Source organism: Phalacrocorax aristotelis, chromosome 1 (assembly GCF_949628215.1).
Source record: "Phalacrocorax aristotelis chromosome 1, bGulAri2.1, whole genome shotgun sequence".
In the NCBI taxonomy this organism is placed as follows: domain Eukaryota; kingdom Metazoa; phylum Chordata; class Aves; order Suliformes; family Phalacrocoracidae; genus Phalacrocorax; species Phalacrocorax aristotelis.
In genome coordinates, this window is record NC_134276.1 from 161,476,604 (window position 1) to 161,498,589 (window position 21,986).

At 53.9% G+C, this 21,986-nt stretch overlaps 1 protein-coding gene across 3 annotated transcripts; it reads left to right on the plus strand.

The window, feature by feature from the left end:
* Positions 1–1,119: 1,119 nt before the first annotated feature.
* Positions 1,120–21,857, plus strand: MICALL1 (MICAL like 1). Of its 3 annotated transcripts, none has more exons than XM_075077006.1 (16): positions 1,120–1,139; positions 7,664–7,712; positions 9,562–9,703; positions 10,801–10,904; positions 11,632–11,768; positions 14,108–14,688; positions 15,201–15,264; positions 16,350–16,735; positions 17,074–17,552; positions 18,030–18,164; positions 18,499–18,625; positions 18,980–19,070; positions 19,458–19,531; positions 19,868–19,982; positions 20,319–20,365; positions 20,679–21,857. In XM_075077006.1, exons 1-16 carry the CDS (start codon positions 1,135–1,137, stop codon positions 20,798–20,800), a joined length of 2,658 nt encoding a protein of 885 aa, XP_074933107.1. In that variant the 5' UTR covers positions 1,120–1,134; the 3' UTR covers positions 20,801–21,857. The 3 variants fall into 3 exon arrangements, 2 of the variants coding, with proteins under 2 accessions (XP_074933107.1, XP_074933096.1); XR_012657687.1 differs by lacking the exon at positions 1,120–1,139 and adding an exon at positions 1,515–1,689 and having other exon boundaries at positions 20,129–20,365; XM_075076995.1 differs by lacking the exon at positions 1,120–1,139 and adding an exon at positions 1,517–1,689.
* Positions 21,858–21,986: the final 129 nt, after the last annotated feature.

Below are 21,986 nucleotides of genomic sequence, written 5' to 3' on the forward strand. Positions count from 1 at the left end.
GTGCCTGGCACTGCTTGAAGCTAGAGGAATACAGGGCGTTCAGCAGCATCAACAGAGCCCTGGTGCTGCTGGAAAGATGCTCTGCAGGGAGGCGGGGTGGGTTCGTTAGAGTTCGAGCCCTTGCCTGCCGCAGCAGGGTTTGGTTAGTGGAAGTGTTCCTGGGCGATTCTGGCCAAAATGGTTTTATCAGAGGGAACCAAAGCACAGGGTTATCTACTGTGTCTGTGTCTCTGACCTACAGTTGTGCAGGGGGTGAGTGTGATTATGGACCCTGGAAAAGACCATCAAGAAAATGTGCCTGATCCTGCTCTCCCTTGGGATACATCAGGAAGACGCTGTCAGGCAGGTCTGGCAGATTCTGAGCAGCCGGCTCGGTCGTTACAAAATCGAGACAATACTTCATTTCCTTTTTCTCCAGTAGTAGCTTTACTTGTGATTTATACCGCAGCTTATCTCAGGCACTGAAGGGAGAGGCTGCGCAAGCCATTCAAAGACAATTTATTTTTCACTTGTTAGAGCTCTGGGGCCATGGAGTGATAGAAACACTGCAGTAGAGGGAGGAAGGTGCTAAGCATGAGGGCTGACTGGAGAAAAGAATATAAAGCCCATTTAAAAAAAAAAAAAAAATTGAGAAAATTGAGAGAGGGGATGACTACTACTGATTTGGGACTGGCAGCGATAAGCTCAACATCTGCGTGATGGATCAGCCTTCCGTAGAGGTAGTTATTGCAAAGGGGGCCTAATTGGAGATGAAAAAAGTGTTAAACATGACTTTTGCTGAACACTGTGCTTCCCTCCCTACCCCCCCTCCCTGTGGTGTTGTCAGACCATCACGCTAAACATGCAAGCTGGCGCTCAGTGGCGATCCATCTCCTCAATGTTGTGGGTTCCTGACATTGTATCGCACTCTTCCTCCACTTCTTCCAGGGCTTCCTGTGAAGTACTGCCTGCAACTCCAAATGTCCTGATCTTCAAAGCCCTCCCTGGCCCAGTGCCTACCCCGGGGGCCACCTATGTCCCACATACTCCACTGATGTTTCCAGGCCCTTGGCTGCTGCGGCTGATGCCCCTAGGACAGCCGTGAACAGCTTCTGCCTAGGGCAGCCTACATCGAAGACTGAAGAGGATCCAGAAATGAGGTTGCCTGGGTTTTTGTTTTTCCTTTAGCTGAAGTTAAACTTGAGTTCAGTCCCAACTGTTTTCAGTTCCTGCTTGCAGTCCTCCCTTTCCTTCAAGGACGGAGCTGGTGTGGGGGGAGAAAAGGCTGCAACTTTAATTCAGGGCTTTTCTCTGAGAATTCGGCCTTCCCAGAGCTGGGGAGAGCCGCGGGGCAGGGGCGTCCCCCCAGCCTGCTGCCCCGCTCACCTGGGAGCGGAAAGCCCCGGCGCCCCGCCGTTCTCGGGGTCGGCTCCGAGGCGGCGGGGAGAGAAGGGGGGTTTCGGGGGGACCCGCCCCTGCAAGCCCCGCCCCATAAGCCCCGCCAGCCCCGCCCCTGGCCTCGGAGCGGCGGCGGCGGCGGGCGGCGGTCGCAGCGGCCGCCCCCATGTCGGGCCCGCGGGTCGCCCTGCAAGCCTGGTGCCGCCGGCAGTGCGAGGGCTACCGCGGCGTGGAGATCCGCGACCTCAGCGCCTCCTTCCGCGACGGCCTGGCCTTCTGCGCTATCCTCCACCGGCACCGGCCCGACCTCCTGTGAGTCTGAGCGGCGGCGGTGCAGGCCGCGCGGCACCGGCCTCGCCTCGCCGCGCCCGGCGGGGCGCCGCGGGAGCGGCCCCGGCCCGCCGCCACTGCGGGCGGCAGCAGGGCGAGGAGGAGGGGGGAGCGGGGAGCCCCGATTCTGGAGGGGCTGAGCCGTCCGTGCCCCTTCGCCGCTCTCCCGGGGGCTGCCGGGGCGGGCGGGCGGCTCTGGGGGAGATGGAGGCGCCGGAGGGAACGGCTCCGGGCCGGCTGGCAGAGGGGGACGGAGTCTTCCTGTGGGGGGCAGAGAGCTGCTCTGGTGCCTCCTGAAACCATCGGGTACGGGGGTGAAGGATGCTGCGTTTCGGTGAGCACCTCTCTGACCTGGGCTTGGAGACCAGTCAAGGTCAGGGTTAGCAGGAGTCGTGTGGTTTAAGGGCGAGGAGAGCATGGAGGCAGGCTGGGTCCACCCCAGAACTTGTGTACTGGTACTGCTCTACTCCCAGCTGGGAGTGGTGCCAGTTGGGGAAGAGGCATGGCGCTGGCATCTGGGTGTGTTTCGCCTCTTCGAGGGCTGGGCATTCCCACTTCCCGAGAGCCAGAGGCCTTCCTGGCACAGGGGTGTTCCCAGCTGCCAAATGCAACCACTCTGAAACATGCAGAGCTCTGGACCAGGTCACTTCATGCCTTTGCTTCCAGCTTGCTTGCTGTGGATGCCACAGCAAAAGCAGGAGGCACCAGGTACCAGCAGTGCTATCGAGCCTTGCTAGCCTCCCCTGGCAAATGGCTTGGAGCTGAGTTTCCTCCCTCAGCCTCCCTTTTGCAGGGTGACTCTGAGGGGGGACGTGAGTTTCAAGAGGCAGATGGTGAGTTTGGGATTGCCTGGGGGTATGGTGTCAGGCTGGAGAAACTAGCTGAGCTACTGGAAGGAATCTGCCCCGACCTGCCACCATAACCCTGCGTGCCCTGGCGCTGCAGGGAATCCGCCTCCCGTCTGCTCTAATCTTCGGTGTCCCTCACAGTGCAGGTAGGCATCGCCCCACCTTGCTGTGCCTCTGGCATGCAGGCGCTCCTCACCTGTCAGCAAAGCCTGTCACATTCTGCTCCAGGACTGGTGGCTCTTCCTCTGAGGTTGCCTGAATTGACCAAATCCTCTTTTCTGGGCTGGTCCTGGGACAGCCTGTTGTCACAACAGCAACCTCTAGCAGGCAGAGGTTTGACAGTGGCTCTGCTGTGGAGCTGCAGTGTCCATGAGAGGGCAAAACAGGCCTGTGCTCTTACAAGCAGAAGCTGAAGAGGTGGGCTATAAACCAAACTGCTGCCTGCTGTGTTTCAGGTGGCTGCCACAAAGCCCTGAACGTGGCGTTTGGGAACTACTGAGAGCCGAGATTTACAGTGGCTTTGCATCACTCTGGGTCTTGAGGGAGCCATTGAACAACTAGAATAGAGTCTCTGAAAATGCTGTTGGTCGCAAGGCTGCTGGACAGGAAGCGGCAAATGGAGGATAGAAGTGCTTGCAATTACTGTGTTTCTGAAATTTTTAATTTTTTTGTTGTTGTGAGTGGCACAGTAACTGGGAACTGAAAAGCGGACGTTCAGCAAAAGCTTACAATAAACACCACTAAAACCACCTGGTGGTTTTCTGTTAACCATATTTACCATCCCATTAAGGAGCAGCCGCTGCTCTTACGTTGGCAGTGGGCTTAAATCTGCTCCCAGCAGATGTCCTAACTAAATGCTTCACAGGTCCTCTGCACGCGCTGTAGTGTAGAGACAAAGCCCAGAGCCTTACAAGGACATGGCATGTTGTAGAAGGATTTTCAGAGGGTGGTCAGGAGAGTAGCATCATCATCTGATTCCAGCTTCTTCAGCCTGTCCTGATTTGGAAGTGGGAAGATCGGATCAGAGGCAGTAAATCTCCTGATAGTGGAGGAAAAGTAGTTGCCCTTCTTTTCTTCTAAACTGCTTTCAATGAGCCCAGCAATGGGACTTGGCAGAGATCTGTGAGTACGTTTCTGACCTTGCGTGGTCTTCCTTTGTGGGGCTCTCCTGGCCCGCGTGAGACGGCTGCGCTGCTCCCTGAAGGCTGAAGTTCCTCTCTACTCAGCTGCTTCCCCACTTCCTGCTGGCTTCCCCTTGGGTCACAGCGGGGAGGAACGAGCACATCCATGCAAGCACTGAGCTGGAGATCTCTCCTCTATCTGTGTGGCACCACTCCTCTGGCACCCTGATCCTCCAGGCTTTCTTTTGCTGCTGTGGTGGCTGTTGGTCTGCCCGGTTGACTGATGCTGCCTGGATGCCCCCTTGTTGCGTTGCTGTGCTGGTAGGTGACACACTGGGCAAGAGACTGTCATGAAAGGCTGTATGGGCAAGTGAGGCTGAGGACAGCTTTCCATATGACCCCTGATTTGAACACAGTAGCCTTGAGATAAGGCAGGTGGCATCGGAGGGATGCTCCCTGGAGAGCTTTGGAGCAGCTGCTGCAGAGCTCTTGGAAACACTAGAGTTTTGGATTTTGTTTTGTTTTAAAAGAAGTAGATTGGAAGTGTTTGGTGTCTACTGAATCCAGCTAAAGGTGTCTTGAACTGACTACCAAGGTTGGGGTGCGTACCTGTGGGACCTGTGTTGAACCATGAAGCTGACTCTAGCTCCGCTACTGTGGACACCTTGCTTGGCTTCACTGCTTCTTTCTCCCAGTCTGGGAAATGAGAAACCCGGATTTAGCCTCTGACTGCACTGCTTGCTGGGTGATCTCAAGGCGAGACATTTAATCTCTTCTTTTCCCTTGTCAGTTAAGCTGGAAGCATCCAGGCCAATTTGACAGTGGACTGTGGGGATTAATGAGTGAGTTTACTCAGTGCTCTAGAAATCTAAAGCATGAAATTAGTGTTTACAAGGCATTTGCTGCAGCTTAGTGAAGCAAAAAGCATCTTTCAGCGTCCAAAGCTGTGCAGCCTCCCTGGAGCTCAGGGGAGGTTCTTGGCGTTCAGGGGCGAGAATAAGAGAGCATGGCACACGCCTTTCGAGTGCCAAGAGAGAGGCGGAGGCTTGAGGAAAACAGGAGATGAGAGCCGTGCATTAGAAACGCTGTTTTGTGTCCCTGGAGCTGTGGGTTCGGTTACAGGCAGGATCACAAAACTCATTTGTTCCTTCCCATGTACTGCCTGCATTTCCCTGACAAGACCGGGAAAGCTGAAGGGCTTATTTTGTAGCACTGCCATTAAACTGCTTGTGATTTATATTTGAGGAATCCAGGAATTTGTTCTGGTTTTAGCTATACAGCATACCCTTCCCCCTTCCCTGGGTCTGCTGTGCTCCCTGGCAGCTGCCCTGTGGCTCTGTATGTATCTAATTAGGTAAGTGCTTGGGATGTTATTTGCATGGAAATGTTACTCCAGGATATGCTACAATGCTGGAGTTTGCTGAGTCAAGACAGTTGTTCAACCGGGATGGCCAGAGTCTCGCCTATTCTTACATCCGATCCCTTGGACCAGTATGCTGTCAGGAGAGGAGCCTGAGCAGGGCTGGATGAAAGGCTGCTGAGATCAGGGCAAGGAAATAAAGTGACATGCAGCCACATGTCACGGAGCTGCAGAATGGCAAGTTCTGGCCTTTCTGCAGAGGAGGCAGTTTATAGAGAGGGAAGAGTTATGTCTGGGGTGACTTTCCCCCATGCCTCAGAGGCCACGTTCCTTGCACGTCGGTACAGGAAATGTGCCCAGAGCTGCAGGGATGCCACACGACAGAGTGGCACGTGGGAGTGCTCGTGTTGGGAGTGGTGGAGATCAGAGTGGTCCTGCTTGGCTCGTTCAGAGAGGGTGCTGGAAAATGCAGCAGAGAGGAACTGAGTAAACTCTGATCCCTGGGGCCTTGTACTGATGGACTTCAATATCTCGGGTAAAAGCTGAGAGTCTGGAATCCTGTTAGTGGAAAAAAATCTTCTATTCCCTTGCTGCTCTGTAACCCCCCTGTTACCTCTTGAGCTTCATGTCCTCTCTGCTGGCATCTGCTTTCCCAGGCAGATTTGCATTGGTTTACTAAAACAGCTTTGGTTTGCTGGGGCAGAGTGGAATGGACATGATGTTTTCTCTGTCAAAAAATACTCTCCCAGCCCAGGCCACCAAGGAGTCTTCAAGCTTCCAGCTGCACCACTCCCATATCCTGAAAGTGAGGGCATACAAAATGAAAGTCATGAACATTCAGAGGGCAGTTGATTTATCAAGTTTGCTGTCATTGCTTCTCCTGTGTTCCCAAGCTGGTATTTTCTTTAAAGGGGGGGGAGGAGGGGGGGAAGAAAAGTGAGGTTAAAGATGTTCTCTAGGCACAAAGAAAAAAAAAAATACTTAGGGGAAAAAACATCCCCTGGTGAAAGCTAGTCATAAATACAAAAAAGGCACTAGTTTTCACATCGAAGTGAAGGCTTCGGCTGAAGTCCTTTCTCACCAGCGTGTAGAGAGGGAAAAGTTGGCGGTATTCTTCACAGGCTGAGTTCTGTGCATGTATTTGCATGAGCTTTCAGAAAGGTGCTTACAGAGCTGAACGTCCAGCCCATCTTCTGCGTGTCTGCTGCATTCGCTCTTGCAGCAGCAAGTTTCATTTATCTGGGAGGAAACAGCACCAACAACCTTTTGCTTTTGAACACAGGAAGTGTCATTTTATGGTGGCTCAGACAGCTGGGAAAATCTTCCTGAGCTCATCACTGACTTCCTCTGCAGTGTTGGGAAAGGCGTGCGAGGGGCTTCGAGAAGGGGCTAGTTGCCCTGTGGTGCGGTGCCGGGGCGGGTTGGGTTGGTGTTACAGGAAGAGGCAGTAAAATCCAAAGAGGAATGGAGGAAGGGAGGCTCCCACAGCCCCTCTCTGTGGGCGCACAGCTGAGGATTCACCCGCTCACCTGATTCTTGCATACCACCTTTGAGGTGGGGGATGCACTCCCCCGCCTTTAATCTGAATTGTCTTTCTGGGTCGGTCTCCCAAGCTTTGGCACCTCTTTCTGGTCCTTCTCTGTGAATCCAGCTCGCAGGCACACTGAGCTACTGCATGAGGTTTTTTTGGTAACAAATCTGAGATCCTTGGCAGGAAGGGGCTGTAATCAGTTTAGCATGATGCTGTTTTCACACATACCCACGCGCACATGCAAAAGGCATAACTAACTCCTTCCTGTATTTTTCCTCTACTGAAAACCTGCAGACTGCTTTAACCCTCGATCTGCTGCTCCTCTGACGAAGGCAGCTAGTCGATCTCTGTGGCCGGGCTGATTCAATCCCCCAAAGGGATCCAGGGGAACAAGTGAAATGCCACAACGTGCCCAGGTTGGGAACTGCTGGGGTTCCTCTCTGTGCTCTGAGCACCTTGCGTTTAGCAAGCTGCCTCGCTGTAAAGGCTGCAGCTGAGGATGGTTTGCTATGTACTGCAAGTGTTGGTGGGCAAGTGAGGACAGAAGTGCAGTTTAAGACCGTTTGTGTCACCCCAAATTCTGGGGTGACCTCAAATCCTTTAAGATGGTACAGGGAGGCTTATCTAAGGACCTTTGTAGGAGGGAGAGATCTAGTGCGGACGGCTCTTTCTCTTGGGGTGGGGGATCTGCTTCTCCATCCTCCTCCTGCTGTGTTGTTCTGGTGGTCTTGGAGGAGCACGTTCGGAGTGATGTTGGCACTCGTCAGTGTAGTGGCATGTGGTGCTAATTGGAAAGTGGCTCTGGTATTTCTGCAGCCTTTAATCGTGAGGGCAGAAAAAATGGATAACGAGACAAGAATATTTTAATTTCCTGGTCACCACCCATTTGGGACTTGCTTTCTTTTTTAAATTGCAATTTCCCTTTGGTTTCTTTGTCTCTTTACAACCTGAATAATGCTTTGCCAAAGTTTTGTTTATCTAGGGTCTTATATGTTGAGTTGTTGTAAGGTTGGCTGTCCAGAGAACCTGCACGTAGTGGCATTGGGGTGCTTTTCCTCTGTACCTCATGTGGCTTTTTTGTGGTTTCTCATTTCAGAGACTTTGATTCTCTCTCCAAGGATGATGTCTATGAGAATAACCGCTTGGTAAGTCCCTGTCATGAAGTGCACAGAAGGAAGAAGGAACATCAGAATGGCCTGATAGAGGTCATGTAGTGTGGGAGGACATTGTGATGGTGGTGAGGGTGTAAGAAAAAAATCTGGGGAATCTAAAACATCAGCTTTCAGCCTGTACTGAAGAGAAGATGGTTATCCTGATAGTTGCCAAGACAACATCTCAGGTGAAGGTTAAAATGGTGCAATATCTTCTTGACCTCAGCTGTTCCAGACTTGCAAGCAATGGAAGAAGGAAGCTAGCTTTACTCCAGGCATAAGCAGAGAGGAAGGTCATGCCGGACCTGGGCTGGTCTGCAGTGTCCCCTCCTGCATGGGACAGCTGGAGCCAACAGCAGGAGCAGGCAGTGGAGAATGGGGAGAAGCCCAACCCCAGGGGCTAGAGGTAGGACAGAGCAGCAATAGCCTTGGTGGTTTTGCTGAGAGAAAGACCTCATTGCTGCAGGCTCCATCTGATAGTCTGTGGAGGCATATGGGCCATTACCTCCCCAAGACAAGTTGAGCTAGGACATTTGGGTTTTCAGGGTTAGGGCTCTCTAGTTGGGTCCTGGCCACACCCTTTCCTAGACCACTTGGCCCCTTTCAGCCATTAGCAACTATCTTTTCCTATTCAAGAGCCACCAATGGGTTTATTGTCCTACTAGTGACCCCTAAGCTGCAGTCTCTCCTTTCTCCCTGCTGCATGCAGCCTCATGTTCAGCAAGGCTCAGCCCAGAGAGCCAGCTTAATGCCAGGCTGAGCAGAGCTGAGTGTCCAGAGGAGGCATTTTACACCCCCAGTTACTGCAAATATACATTTTCATTTATTTCTCCATTCCTTTTCTTTAGATCCCACACCGTGCACAGCATCTTGTATCCCAGAGACCAGGCACCTTCAGTCTTTACCCATACCCTGCACCTGGTACCTCACCATTCAGTGCCCACACCATTCTCATCCCCTCCTGACTCGCTTTCTCTTTGGTCCTTGCCGTAGTCTTGCATCCCCCTTCCCTTGGGGATTAATGTGGATATGCTGTCCTCGGCACAACAGTAGGATGGCCAGCATATAGCCAGTAATCCACATACACCGCTAAGTGGAAATCTCTCAAACAGCTATTTTCCTCCTTCACTCCTTCCTTTCAGGTAGCTGTGTATGCAGTTGTAGGAGCAGTGTGATTCTTATCACAATGTCCTTGTAATTTCTGCTTGCGGAGACACAGAAAAGTACTGAAGTGGCTTGTGCGTGGCAGGCTGCTGGCTGTTGATTCAGGATGACTATGTTAACTGTGGGAGGGGAAGATGTGGCACCCCAGAGCATGAAGGGATGGACAGAGTTGGTGTTTCTGTGGGGTGAGCATTTGGGGTGGCCAGGGATGCTGCTCAGTAGAGCTGGTGTTTGGCTGTGTTGCTGGAAGTATCTGCCAGGCCTAGGCCCTTCATGGTGCCAGCCAGCGCTCTGCCAGGCTCTTGCATGAGGGCACGGTTGGTGTGTCTGTTTCACAGGTTGAAAAACACTGGGGTTTTTTCCCAGTGAAAACTGAGACCTCCTGAGAGTTACCCTCCCTGTCCCAGTGCAGCAGCCAAATGCCAAGACCCCTCAGGTGGGAGTCACAGGGGCACAGGCAGATGAAATGACTTGGAGGAAAGGGCATCTGGAGCAACTTGTTCCCTTGTCTCTGATGTCACCTTTCCAGTCAAGTGGCATGTCTGGAAGCCTCTGTCCATCAGGGATGCCATAGGCTTACTACTTAACCTTCCCCAGGGTCCCTTCCAACTTGATTTCTCTGTTATTTTTCAGAGAGCATGTTTTCTCTCTTTAACGCCTCTCTCTGCTATTCATACAGGCCTTTGAATTGGCAGAACGAGAGCTGGGCATCCCAGCCCTGCTAGATCCCAATGACATGGTCTCCATGAAAGTCCCTGACTGCCTCAGCATCATGACTTACGTGTCGCAGTATTACAACCATTTCAACAACCCCAGCCAAGGTGAGTGTCCTCCCATCCCTCTGGCTTCCAGTTTGCCCCCACCTGAGTACAGGAAACCCAGCAATACCTTGTGCTTCCTCCTTCCTATGGCAAATGGGAACCATGTGTTTGTGAGGAAGGGGAGAGGGATGGGTAGTACTGGTGCCAGTGAGGAAGACCTGGAACAGGGATAGGAGTAGGCTGAGGTTTCACAAGAGGTGGGGAGTGATTTAACAGCTCAGGCTGTGGAAAGAGGAACGCCTTGTTTCTCCTCCCTCCGTGCTGCATTCCTGCCCCTTGGGTTGGGCCACCACCCCTGGTGCTCATCAGACCCCTTTGTGATCTGCTTTAACCCACTAAAATGGGAGAAAGCTAGATAGGTGGTCCGCCTACCACAGCTAATTTTTGTCACATTGGTAAGTGTAAAACCACTGGAGGACAGAGGGAGGGGAACCAGGGTGGAGTGTCTCAGATCAGTTCATCTGTCCTTCCAACTGCAACCTGAGCTGAGTGCTGCTCTGATACAGCTCTTCCAGGGCTGGGGTGGAGATGAGGGCTCCAGGTCTCATTTGCTTTGCTCTCTAGCCACAACGTCAGATAAATCTCTTCCACATGTGTATACTTCTCCAGGGATGCTGGCCTCCCAGCCAGGGACTCCTGCTAAGGACTGGTGTGTGAGTGCCAGCCCTGACGGGCAAGGGATGCTTTGCAGACCTGCTGACAGCTCAGAAGCTCTGGGACCCAGTGGGTTGCAACAATACATCAGCAGCTACCTGAGGTGCTCTGGGCTTTAAGCATTGCTTAGGGTGTTGGTTACAAGGAAGCCAAGCAACATTTGATAAGTAAATCAAATCACAGTGAGAGGCTGGTGTCCCTAGGCCACAGAAGGGGATCCACAGCAAGGCCAGGCACTCTGGTAGCCTTGTAGCTGACCCATTATTAGATTGTGTTTGTCTCTTCCACCTAAAATAGGCAATGAAGTGTCAGGAGTCGCAAGTCCCATCCTGTGTCACAAGGCTAGATGATTTTATCTTTTTATTCCCCTCCCCTTCCCCCACATGGGTGGTGTGAGTCACCGCGCCGCTCTGTGCCTGATCCTCCTTGCCTTCTGCCTCCAGCCAGAGTCCCTCCGCCTATGAAGTGCCCAGCTGCTGCCTCCTCACCTCCTCTGCTGTCCCACAAGAAGCCTGTGGCTGTGGTCGAGAGTCCTCCGGCACCACAGGTACCTAATTTCTTGATTCAAAGCCAGCCTGAGACAGTGGTGTTTCCTGCGCTGTGGGTGAGGAGATGGGAGAGATCCCATCACAACAGGATGGATCTTTGCAGGGAACTACCTGTGTATTTTGGGGTGGGAGGGGTGTTTGGGATTTTGGTGCCTTGGGGGACCCAGCCGAGAGAGTGATTTCTCTAGGAGTCTGGACTGAAATTTGTCCATGGCAGGCAAGAGGTTGGGTAGATTGGTGCCGGATGGTTTCTTGAGCCACCCAGGGCACAAGCACCCTCCATCCTATGGGAGAATAACTCTGTAGATGAGGAAAGAGCAGAAATGTGGGACTAGAAGAGCAGAAAAGATGCCTTTTTCTTTCTTGGCCCTTTATTTCAGGTTTTAGCAGTTGTCTGGGATGGCACATTTTCCAAAGAGAGGGGGTTCCTCGTGCAGGTCCCTGCTGCCTGGGGTTTAGGTTAGACCCTTCCACAGTGTTTCAGCCCTAGACAGGGACAAGGCATCTTTTGGAGTGGCCCCTTCTAATTTGGGAAGAGGCATCCTGCCTGCGCCTGGACTCAGGGGCAGCTGTTCTGCGCATTGTCAGACCCTGAGGTCAGCCCCTGAGCTGTGCCACAAGCACTCAGTGACGGGCCTTGCACAGGGAGCAGCTGCTCTGGAGGAGCTATGGGCTGGGGAGCAGCTTGTGGCCCCTGTCCTGAGCACCCTGTGCGTTGTGTCTCAGGATGATGCCCCCTCGGACCCATTGGAGCGGTCCCAGCGCACCATGCTCAGCAGCACCTGCGCAGCCTGCCAGCAGCACGTCCATCTGGTCCAACGCTACCTGGCTGAGGGCAAGCTTTACCACCGCCAGTGCTTTAGGTATGTCGTGGCCAGACCTGGTGGGGCGGCTGCTTTCCTCGGTGAACTGGAGGTCTGTGGTCAGCTGCGCCCCATCTTTGTGCGTTCCTGTCCTCGGGCAACATGGACCATCGACAACAGTGCCCAAAATGATGCTGAAGAGGGTCTATTTGCCTGCCAGCCCCCTGTCCCAGAGGTTTGACTAGCAGCTTGTGTCCAGCCCTGTGCTGCTTACCTCCCCTACTCTCTTCCTTCCCTGCTCTTTTGTGCTTTACTACTTCACTGACTTGGGATCCCAGCCCCTTGTGCTTCTCCCACCTCCATAAATGATGATGCTCTGCCTCTTTACCACCTGCCTACCCAGAACCCCCAACACAACCTTCCAATGAGGTCTAAGCCAGGACCTCAGCCTACAAACCTCCATCCACCTACACTCCACATCCTCAACTGGATATACAGGCTTCCACTCTGCCTGGGGTGATGCTTAGCTCTCGGGAGCATGTGAAGAGCTGCAGACTTACCAAACCAAGGAACGAGGGATTAGACGTCAGCAGCTCTGTGGTTACTCCTTGGGTACAAGTCTTTACCTGCAGCACCTGTGAAGTCATTTCACTTTGCTTTCCCTGCTCTGATGATGAAGGGATGAGATCTCTCCTGTGGGCCACAGGACAAGAGCTGGCAAGTGGGCAGCTGTCATCTGTGGACAAAAATATTGAGCCACTGGGAAGATACGGGAGGCCTCATTTACCTGTATAAACAGTTCCTGCCTAAGCTAGCTGGGGATGTGTCATAGAAACAGCATCACAGGAGGGGAGCTGGGCTGGGGCCCATCAAGCTTTCCATCTGCAGGTGGGGCAAAAGGAGGAGCTTTGGGGTGCAGGCGCAGCATTGCTCATGGGGCAGGAATGGGAGAGGTGCTATGTCTGCCTTGGCACAGCTCATGGCCCTTCAGACTGAGCAGTGAGATCCCTGTGATTTTATCCTGAGTGTTTTGCCTCCTTATGCTTTTCTTTTTTTTTTTGTTTGGTTTTTTTTTTTTCTCCCCTGCTGATTCATGGGTGCTCTTTGGTCAGGAATGTTCTGTGGCACCATTTTCTGTGGGTTGATGGAGATAAAACGAAAACAAACCTCTTTCTTCCCTTGCCTGAACTTGCCACCTCTTCATTTCATCATTCCCCTTCTCTCTAGAGTCCTCACCCTTCTCTACATTTCAAAGGAAATCCCAGTCAGCTGGACACCCGGAGCAGAATTCCTCACCAAAATTTTCTGCTTGCAGTGTAGGGCAGCCAGCTGCTGTGAGCACCGGGTATTCAGACAAGAAGGAACAAGCTTGGTTTTCATGGGAGTGCTTGATCAGCCCCTTGGCTCTCTTTCATGTATGCTATCCACCCTCCCGTCCCAGGTGGAAAAGGGCTGACTTGGTTGCTAGTGCTGTGTATTACGCTTGCACCTGGAGGGCTTCATTAGGGAGGATTCAAAGGCTAAGTGGGGAAAGAGCAGATGATCCAAAGAGATGTGGCAGACAGTGAAGGATGGGGAAGCTATTACCCCAGTTTCAACAGGCAAGGCAGAGTGTAAGAATGGCCTTACAGCGTCATTCCCTCATCCCAGCCAAATGCCGTGACCCTGGTGGGGTGCCATGGTCAGCACCTGTGAAGGGGGGGGTGAGACCAGGCTACGCTTGTGTGCTGCTTCTCCTGACTACTCTTCAAGCCCCCAGTGTAGGGGTTTCCTGAGTTGGAAGTGGTGTAATTTTATTTAATATTCAGAGGTTTGATTTGGTTGTTTGTTTTTTTTAAATTCCCCGCCCCCAATGTGTCTGACGGTTCTTTAACCTGCCTGGACCCTTTGCCCCTGCAAGGCAGCCTGTAGCCTTCCTGTGTGGGTTCTGAACCAGCTGCTCCCTTATTCCAGTTGATAGTCCCTGTTTCATGTCTGTGAATGGTTGATCCCTCTCCCCCTCCCAGGTTCACCTATGATCTTGTAGTGCTCTCTCCTGTCCCCCACCAGCTGCATCTTTTCCAGGAAAACTGTGGGTTTCTACTTTCCCAGGTTTGGAAACCATGCCATATCCCAATACCAATTGTTGCCCTTCTACATCTATTAAATCCTTTCCAAGTTGAAGGAGAAACCCAAATGCGTTAGGTATTTGAGTTGTGAACTCCACATGGGTTGATACAGTGGCATGGTGATGTTTCTCTGTTCCTCTCCTTTCCCAAATGATTTCCCCAAGACTGCACTAGATTTAGTAGCAGGAGTGGGAACTAACTCCGTGGCCCAGCAAGGATGTCCCAGGCATGTTGCCTTCCCTGAGGGGATGGTGTCCCTCATCTCATGGGGCACTCTCTTCTCATTGGCAGGTGTAAGGAGTGTTCCAGCACGCTGCTCCCGGGGTCATACAAGCCTGGGTCAGAGGCGGGAACTTTTGTCTGCACGCAGCATCGTGGTAAATTGGCCATGAGTGGGAAGGTGGAGAGGAGGCCCAGCCCAGACCGACGGTCACCAGAGCTAAGAACTGAAACTGGGGCTGGCAGTGTGGATGAGGATGCCCTCCCCGCAGGAGCAGAGGTGGGGAAGGACAACGGTGACTCTCTGCAGAGCATGGCAGAGACCCAGATGCCTGCAGAGGGGCTAGCTGGCCCAGCAGAGAAGGACAGCACACCCAGCAAAGCAGAGACAGCAATGCCCCCTGCTCACACAGGCAGCGGGGCACCTGTCTCCCAAACTCCCCCCAGACCTCCCCTTCCCAGCAAGCCCACCGTGCTCACCCAGGACAAAGGCAGCTCACTGGACGGACGGCTCAGAGACATGCGGCCCACCCCTGCCCCAAGGAGGGCCACCGATGTGTCAGCCCTCTCCCCTCCGGCCTCTCACCCCATCCCCCGGCCCAGGTCCACCCTCCAGGGCGAGGGCAGCGAGTGTGGGCCTGGCATGGTGAACGGTAAGCGAGCACACTGGTGGCAGGGGTTACCCTCCACCTCCCCAGCAGCCAAGGTCATCTGCTACAGGTTGGATGAGTTTCATTCCTTCTCTGCAGCCTGATGCTCTTCTGCCTCTGAACAAATCTCAGGCTCAGGCACTGAGCCTTCGATTGCCAGCCATCCCTATAGTGGGGAGAGCAGCACTAGGTTTCATGCCTGCCTGCTCCCTTAAATTTCTCCAGAGCTCTCTGGGGGGTGCTGCCAGCATGGAGGGAATGTGGCAGTGCTGGAGCAGTTTGTAGGTGTGGGGACAGAGGGGCATGACAGTTGTCCAGGTGCAGCTTCTGGGTTGGGGGGGCAAGGGGGATGTTTGGGATTGACTGAACTGACTGGGACAAATGCCATGAGGTCTTCAGAGAGTGGGAATAGCTAACCTCCCGCAGGGAGATGTGTAAGAGGAGCCTCATGTTGATTTAACCTCTTTCTTCATGTCCTTTTGGTGTTGTGACAGTCTGACCCTGTGTCTTTCTAGGTAGGGCACCTGAACCCAGCCCCCCTGTCCCAAAACCCCGAGGGAGACCCTGCTCCTCTGATCGGTATGTCCTGTTCACAGATCACCTGCAAACCCCATAGTGAGGTGGGGCAATGGGGATGGCTCAGCTGGGTCTCCTCTCCCACTTCCATCAGCCCCTGCTCTTAGGAGGATGTAGGCTATGACGAGACCCCTTCCCTTACCTAAGAGGTACCAGCCTGGTATAGTCTGGCTGACACTGTCCTTACCTCCCAGAGTTTTTGTCTCTTAGGATTTGTGAAGAGTTTGGGGTCCTCAGGCGTTTCTGTGGCACATGCAGACTGCTAAGTGCCTTCTGAAATAGCCTTGCTTATGGGTACTGAGAAGGGGACACTTCTCTGCCTTGTGGAGGATTTGTCCCGGCAAAGGTCCAGTGCAGGGACTTTGTGGGTGCCTGGCTGCAACCTTTACGCCTCCTGGGCTCCCAGGAGCCCGCTGGTTCATTCTTGCCTGCTCTTGGGACAGAGGTTGCACAAGCACCCCACATTCGCAATGGCCAAAGAGCAGGTGCATGTGGCAAGTGGTGGCCATTTCTCTGATGAGCTGTGATTCACTAAGCCATGGTGCGGGCTTGCCATGGGCTGTACCCCCTGAGGAGCAGTGGCACTTCCAGCCACGGGAGTTAGCAGAGTCGTCCATCCCTGCGATGCTCGGATGATAAGGTGGTGAACAGCCCTCTGAAGGGAAGGAAGGGAGTGTGACCACAGAGGGCAGGTATCTGATCTTGACTTCCCTTCCATTTACAGCCTGGGGAGCAGAGCTGGGTGTAGGAACAGTGTCAGGGAGAGGAGAACAGCTGTGGCCATAAAGCTCAGCCTTTACCGCTGCTTATCAGATGGAGGCTGTAATATTCAGAAACAAAAACCCTGGGCCCAGCGGGCAAGTCAGGCAGGCCATACTTCCCCCAGGTCCATAGATTTGCCCATAGAGGATGAGGTGCTTTGTGTTTGGGGAGACTAGGGCCACCCTTGGATGAGAAAGTTGCTTCTGCATGGGAGACATCCTGCTCCATCCATCCTTTCCCCTGAGTGCTAAGTCCCTCTCCTCTGCCTCACCATCCTGGCTTGTCTCTGCTCCCTGCCACCTCAATCTCTCTTTCTCTTCTCCCAGTGCTGGAGTTGCTGCGAGAGCCAAGGACCCACCATGGATGGCCTTAGTGCAAGCAGAGCCCAAGAAGAAGCCAGCTCCCCCTCCTCCCCCGGGCAGCAGCCATGAGACTCCGAGTAGGACTTCAGAGGAGGAGGGTGGGGAGGAGGTGGGGAAAGCCAGGAGCGAGGAGAGCAGGTCTGATGCCACAGAGCCCAAATCATACAACCCCTTTGAGGAGGAGGACGAGGAGGAAGAGGAGAGTACTGCTGCCCAAAAGAGCACACCTGAACAGGAGCAGAATGAGACTGCTGCCAAGCCTGTCCACCCCTGGTATGGCATCACTCCCACTAGCAGCCCAAAGGCGAAGAAGCGGCCAGCTCCGCGAGCCCCCAGTGCTTCCCCGCTAGGTGAGCTTCCCCCCACTCCTTTATTGCTGCTCCAGAATCCCTGCACAGCCGCTTGGAGGCTTCCCCTTCCTAGGTGCTTCTGCATCACCCTGGCAGGCCAGGCTTTTATACAGTGATGGTTGTGCTGGGGCTTGTGTTAGCCATGTCCTCTTTACCCACTGGAGCACAGCATTTGCAGGCAAGATCTCTGCGCTGGGGGGTCCCTTCCGTTTTTCTCTGAAGACGGACAGACATGGGTTCCCTTTGCACTCGTCCCTGCCTCCAGTATATACCACTCTCCCCTTCTCCCCTGGCTGCCCTGCCCCTGTTCCTCCCTGAGCTCTCCCTTTGCTTTGCAGCCCATCACCCCATCTCCAGGCTGTCGCACTCCGAGCCATCCTCCTCTACCCCATCTCCAGCCCTCAGCCTCGAAAGCATCAACTCTGAGAGTTCAGCCAAGGTGCTGGGTGACACCGATGAGGCCTCAGTGCCCAAAAGCTCCTCCGAGCCCACTGTCCACACGCCAACGGCCACCAAGACCTCTAGCACTGACACACCGCTGGCCAGCATCTCATCCAGTGAAAGCCCTGCTGCCCCAGCCAGCCTCTCCACCAACTCCTCCTTCTCCTCCTCCAGTGAGCTGGCCAGCTTCAGCGGGGAGCTGCAGCCCAGCACCCCACAAGCCAGCAGGAGCATCTCCACTGGCAGCTTAAAGACCAGTCCCAGCCAGCTGCTCCCCAAACCTCCTGCTGGGGCTAGCCCTACGCCCATCCTCTTGGCTCCAGATGGGGGTGCTGGGAGCCCCAGGATGCCCTCCTCGCCCAAGCCACAGCTGAAGGTGAGATGGTGACCTTCTTCTCATCCAGATCAGGGGGCTTTGCTTCCCTGTCCATCACTCGGTCACAGTGGGGATCATGAGTCCAGGCTTGCCCCGTAGGTAGGTTTGGTGTGTGACCCCCTGAAAGCAAGCCTCAGGCATGTGCATGTTAAATGGTGGCTCTGCTCATACTCTGCCTGCCCCATGTGCTAGAGAAGAGGTGTCATGCAGTCAGAGCAAATAGGAAGGGAGCTGTGAAGGGAAATAATTCAGCATGCTTGTTAGAGAGAAGCTGGGGAACTTGCGCCACACAGGAGCACAGCTGGTTTTTGCCCCATGGCTAGGCTACTGGTGGAGATCAGTGCTGTGCTCCTCCTCTAGGAGGGTGTGGGGCAGGACAAACCCTAGGGCTGCCCTGTCTGCTCAGTCCCAGCTGTTGGGATGCGATATCCCTTCCCTTTCCTGCACTCATGTATCTCCTTTTGTCCCCCACTCCAGTCTTCCTGCAAAGAGAACCCCTTCAATCGGAAGCCATCGCCTGCCGCCTCCCCCTCCGCAAAGAAACCTCCCAAGGGCTCCAAGCCAGTGCGTCCTCCTGCACCGGGTCACGGCTTCCCACTGATCAAACGCAAGGTAAAAGGGCTCTCGGGAGCAGAGGGGCAAAAACCAGCTGTGTGCTATCCCCCCAGGGCCACAGCTGTATACATGCACCCTGCTGATGCATGTGTGGGTAGGGATTGCAGCAGGTGGCTGTGGCTGGGGAGGATGGTGTCCAGGCTACACCCCACTGATGGCAGCACCATGGTCTCCCTTTTCTACAGAGTGGGGTGGGAATTTCAGATCCACAATCCACACTTACGTGGAGTGGTCTGTTGTCCCCCTGCCCCCGTTAGTGTTGAGCAGCCTTAGGGTTATCCCTGGAAACTGGAGGTTGATGGTAATGGAAGTCTGCTGTGTGGTTTGGCAGGTGCAGACAGATCAGTACATCCCTGAGGAAGACATCTATGGGGAGATGGATGCCATTGAGCACCAGCTGGACCAGCTGGAGCACCGTGGGGTGGCCTTGGAGGAAAAACTTCGTAGCGCTGAGAATGGTATGTGGGGTGGGCTGTCCATGGGTGTGGGGCAGGATGGACCTAGGGCTGCCCTGTGTCCAGCCAAGGAGATGGCAGCAGTGACTTCCTCCCTGCTGATGCTGGGGTTGGAAGAGCAGAGGGGGCTGTGCTGGGCTCCAAGAATGGTCACAGCCATACCCTGGGCATGGAGATGTCCCTGGAGTGGAAACAGGTGGGAGAAGAGATAGGTTTCTCTGGGGCTCAGGAACAGGCTGAGGTCAGGTTGGCTGTAGCCCAGTGCCCCTCTCCTGGCCTGGCAAAGCCCATCCTGCTGCAGGGTGCTGGGATCCTGCAGGGCTGGAGATGGCTCTGAAATGTCCCTTTGCTTGGCAGATAGCCCTGAGGACAGCCTGCTGGTGGACTGGTTCAAACTCATCCATGAGAAGCACATGCTGGTGCGCCATGAGTCAGAGCTCATCTACATGTAAGTGTGTGCAAGCCTGTGGGGAGGCAGTGACACTCTTGCAGGGAGCCCTGTCTCAGCCTTCCTGAAATTGTGCTTCCAGGGGAGAGCCTGGTATGGCCTCCTTGCCTGGAGAAGGGAGGGAAAGAGGCCAAGCAGACAAATGTATCCAAATGCACTCAGAACTGACCCACTGCAAGGCACCAGAGCCCCTGCAGCATCTCCTCCGGGAAGGCCTTGAGCAGCCAGGGCTGGTCCCTACTGGTGCTTGGCTCCCTGGCCCTTTGGCCATACAGGACAAGATTAGCATCTTGGTGGTTCTTTCCATACTTACCCCTTACCCTGGGATGATGTTCTGCCTCTCTGGAGCCTTGCCGTGGTTCCTGGCAGTGCCCCCTTCCCTTGCAGCTTCAAGCAGCAGAACCTGGAGCAGCGGCAGTCAGATGTGGAGTATGAACTGCGTTGCCTCCTCAACAAGCCAGGTAAAGCAGTACTCTGGGTGCAGTTACCTCCGTTTTCCTCCTGGACTTCATCCCTCCTCTGTCTTGGTGGGTCTCAGGCAAAGAGAGACAGATCTTTAGGGATGCTGGTGCAATCAGTTGGCTCTAGAGCCACTGTCACATCTCATTGCATGCCCTAGTCTTGTGCAGGGACATGCTCCTTTTGTCCCCATGCGATGCACCGCTAGCCCAACTGGCTGTGCAGCATGGCAGGGTGGCAGGGGATCGTGCTAGGGGTTCTCTGCCCCAAAAGCTCTGAGTTTCAGAGCTCCTTCAGCCATTTAATTGCCTGTCCTTCCTCGGGGTTTGGCTGGGTAGAGAAGGACTGGACTGATGAGGACCGAGGGAGGGAGAAGGTGCTGATGCAGGAGCTGGTGACCATCATTGAGCAGAGGAATGCCATTGTGAACTGCCTGGACGAGGACCGGCAGAGGTGAGTGAGGAACGGGGTGGCTCTGGGGAGAGGGGAGAAGTGTAGCCCGTCTGACTCAGTGCCGTGTAAGTGGCTCGTGGTGGGTGTCCCAAGATGTCCCTGTTGCTGACGTCTTTCCCAGGCTTCCCGATTCTTCTCTCTTTCAGTGCTTTGTGTGGGAAAGACAGGGCTGTACTTCCAGCATGTGGGATTTATCCTGCTGGTGGAAAATGCTCACAAGATGGTGAAAGATCTGCCCTTCCACAGCTTTATAAGTAGGAGGATCTCTAGCCTTAACAATACAGCAGATGTTTCCAAGGCTGAATTGCTTGACCTCTTTCCCATTCTTTCTTTCAGAGAAGAGGAGGAGGATAAAATGTTGGAAGCCATGATTAAAAGGAAAGGTAAGAAACAATCAGGAAGTTTTTTTTGGAATGGTGTTTTCACCGCTGATCCCAGCAAGGGGCAGCATAAGCCATTCATGAAATTTTGCACAGAAAGTGAATCTATTCTGTGTAGACTCTGGAGCCTTTCCTGTAAGGCCATTGAAGTTTGGGGCATGGTTGTGCTGCACACCCATTATCACAGAAAGAAGTGTGCATACAGTGGAGGGCTTTGACGCACGGCTCTCACCCTTGCTCCTGTTGTCATGCGTGTGCGTGAGTGTGTGTACAACCATCAGCATCCTGCAGTAACAACCTCCCTTTGCAACCCCAGAATTTCACAAGGAGACGGAGACTGAGAGCAAGAAGAAGGGCAAATTCAAGCCCATGAAGGTGCTTAAGCTGCTGGGCAACAAGCATGACTCCAAGAGCAAGTCATCCAAGGAGAAAAGCTAGAGCTGGGGAAGACCCACAGTGGGAGGGATGTGCTGCCCAACTGCCCTGGCCTCTCTGCAGCTGGCTGGGATGCCTGCCAGGAAGGCGGGCTCATCTCCCTCCGCTCCCCTCGCCTCTCCCCCTGCTCCCTCCCCAGGCACCAGAGCTGCCTCCCTGGGGAGATGCCAGCCCCCTGCCCGAAGTGGGGAGATCTGACCAAAGTGCTCCCCTTCCTGAGGCTGCAGAGGAGCCTGACCATCCCCTCCGCGAAGCCTTGCTAGCGAGGTGGGGAGAAGATGGATTCGCTTTTCAGATACCTTACCCCATTGCGTGTTCTTGTTTTTAACTGAGAAGCAAGCCAAGGAGTTTGGTGTTTGTGGAAAAACTTGCACTAACTGCCCCCCCATCCCTTCTCCCACTCTAACTGTGACAGTTCTACGTGCCTCCGACCTCTGCCGGGAGGGGACTGGGCCTGCCTGTCCCTCCCTGCCTGCCTGCTCTTGTCCCTTTCCTGCCCCATTTTTAACTTTGGGAGAAAGCTCTGGCATTAAAATCGGGATTCTTTGGGTTTTACTGTCCTAAACTAAAATGTTAAGAAAACACTCCCACATCACAAGGCTCTAAAGCCATAGCCAAAAAAATAACTGGTGCCCTATTTATTTTGAGCCGTCCCCTCCCTCGAGTGCCAGGGCTGGGTGGGCTCTGTTACAGAGCTGAGAGGACCCAAGGGGACGGCGTACAGCTGCTAGGACATAGCTCACAGGCCCTACTCAGGACATCTTACCCCCCCACTGCTGCTAAACGCCGCTGACTCTGCTGCCTTCGGCAGGAGGGAGGAACATTCATTTTCCAGGCAAGGGCAGAAATGCTCAAGACTGACTCAGTGCTGGCAGGGGCCTTGTTCCCCTGCTCACCAGTGCCACCCTTGAGTGGCTGGGGAGAGAGGCATGGTCAAAACTGACCTTTACCCAGCTTTATCTATGTATACTTTTAAGGGTGCACAGGGTTGGCTGGTTACTTTTTACACCTCCTTTACTAGATGAATTCAAACCCACCCTAAAACTTTTTAAACCCCTTATTTTATTTGTTGTGTGTGTGCGTGTGTGTACAAGGGAGGAGGGAATGGGAGGGGGGGTGATGTTCTTCCATCCCTTCTTCCTTCCATTTTTGTTTCCTGCCTTCTCCAAGGCAAGGAGTTATTTATTGA

Bases quoted from the DNA above. Each gene is read 5' to 3' on its own strand.
- MICALL1 (XM_075076995.1), top strand. From the start codon at position 1,544: ATGTCGGGCCCGCGGGTCGCCCTGCAAGCCTGGTGCCGCCGGCAGTGC. The intron at 15,265-16,349 runs GTATGTCCTGTT...CTCTTCTCCCAG, and splicing joins AGACCCTGCTCCTCTGATCG to TGCTGGAGTTGCTGCGAGAG. The intron at 17,553-18,029 runs GTGAGATGGTGA...CCCCCACTCCAG, and splicing joins CGCCCAAGCCACAGCTGAAG to TCTTCCTGCAAAGAGAACCC.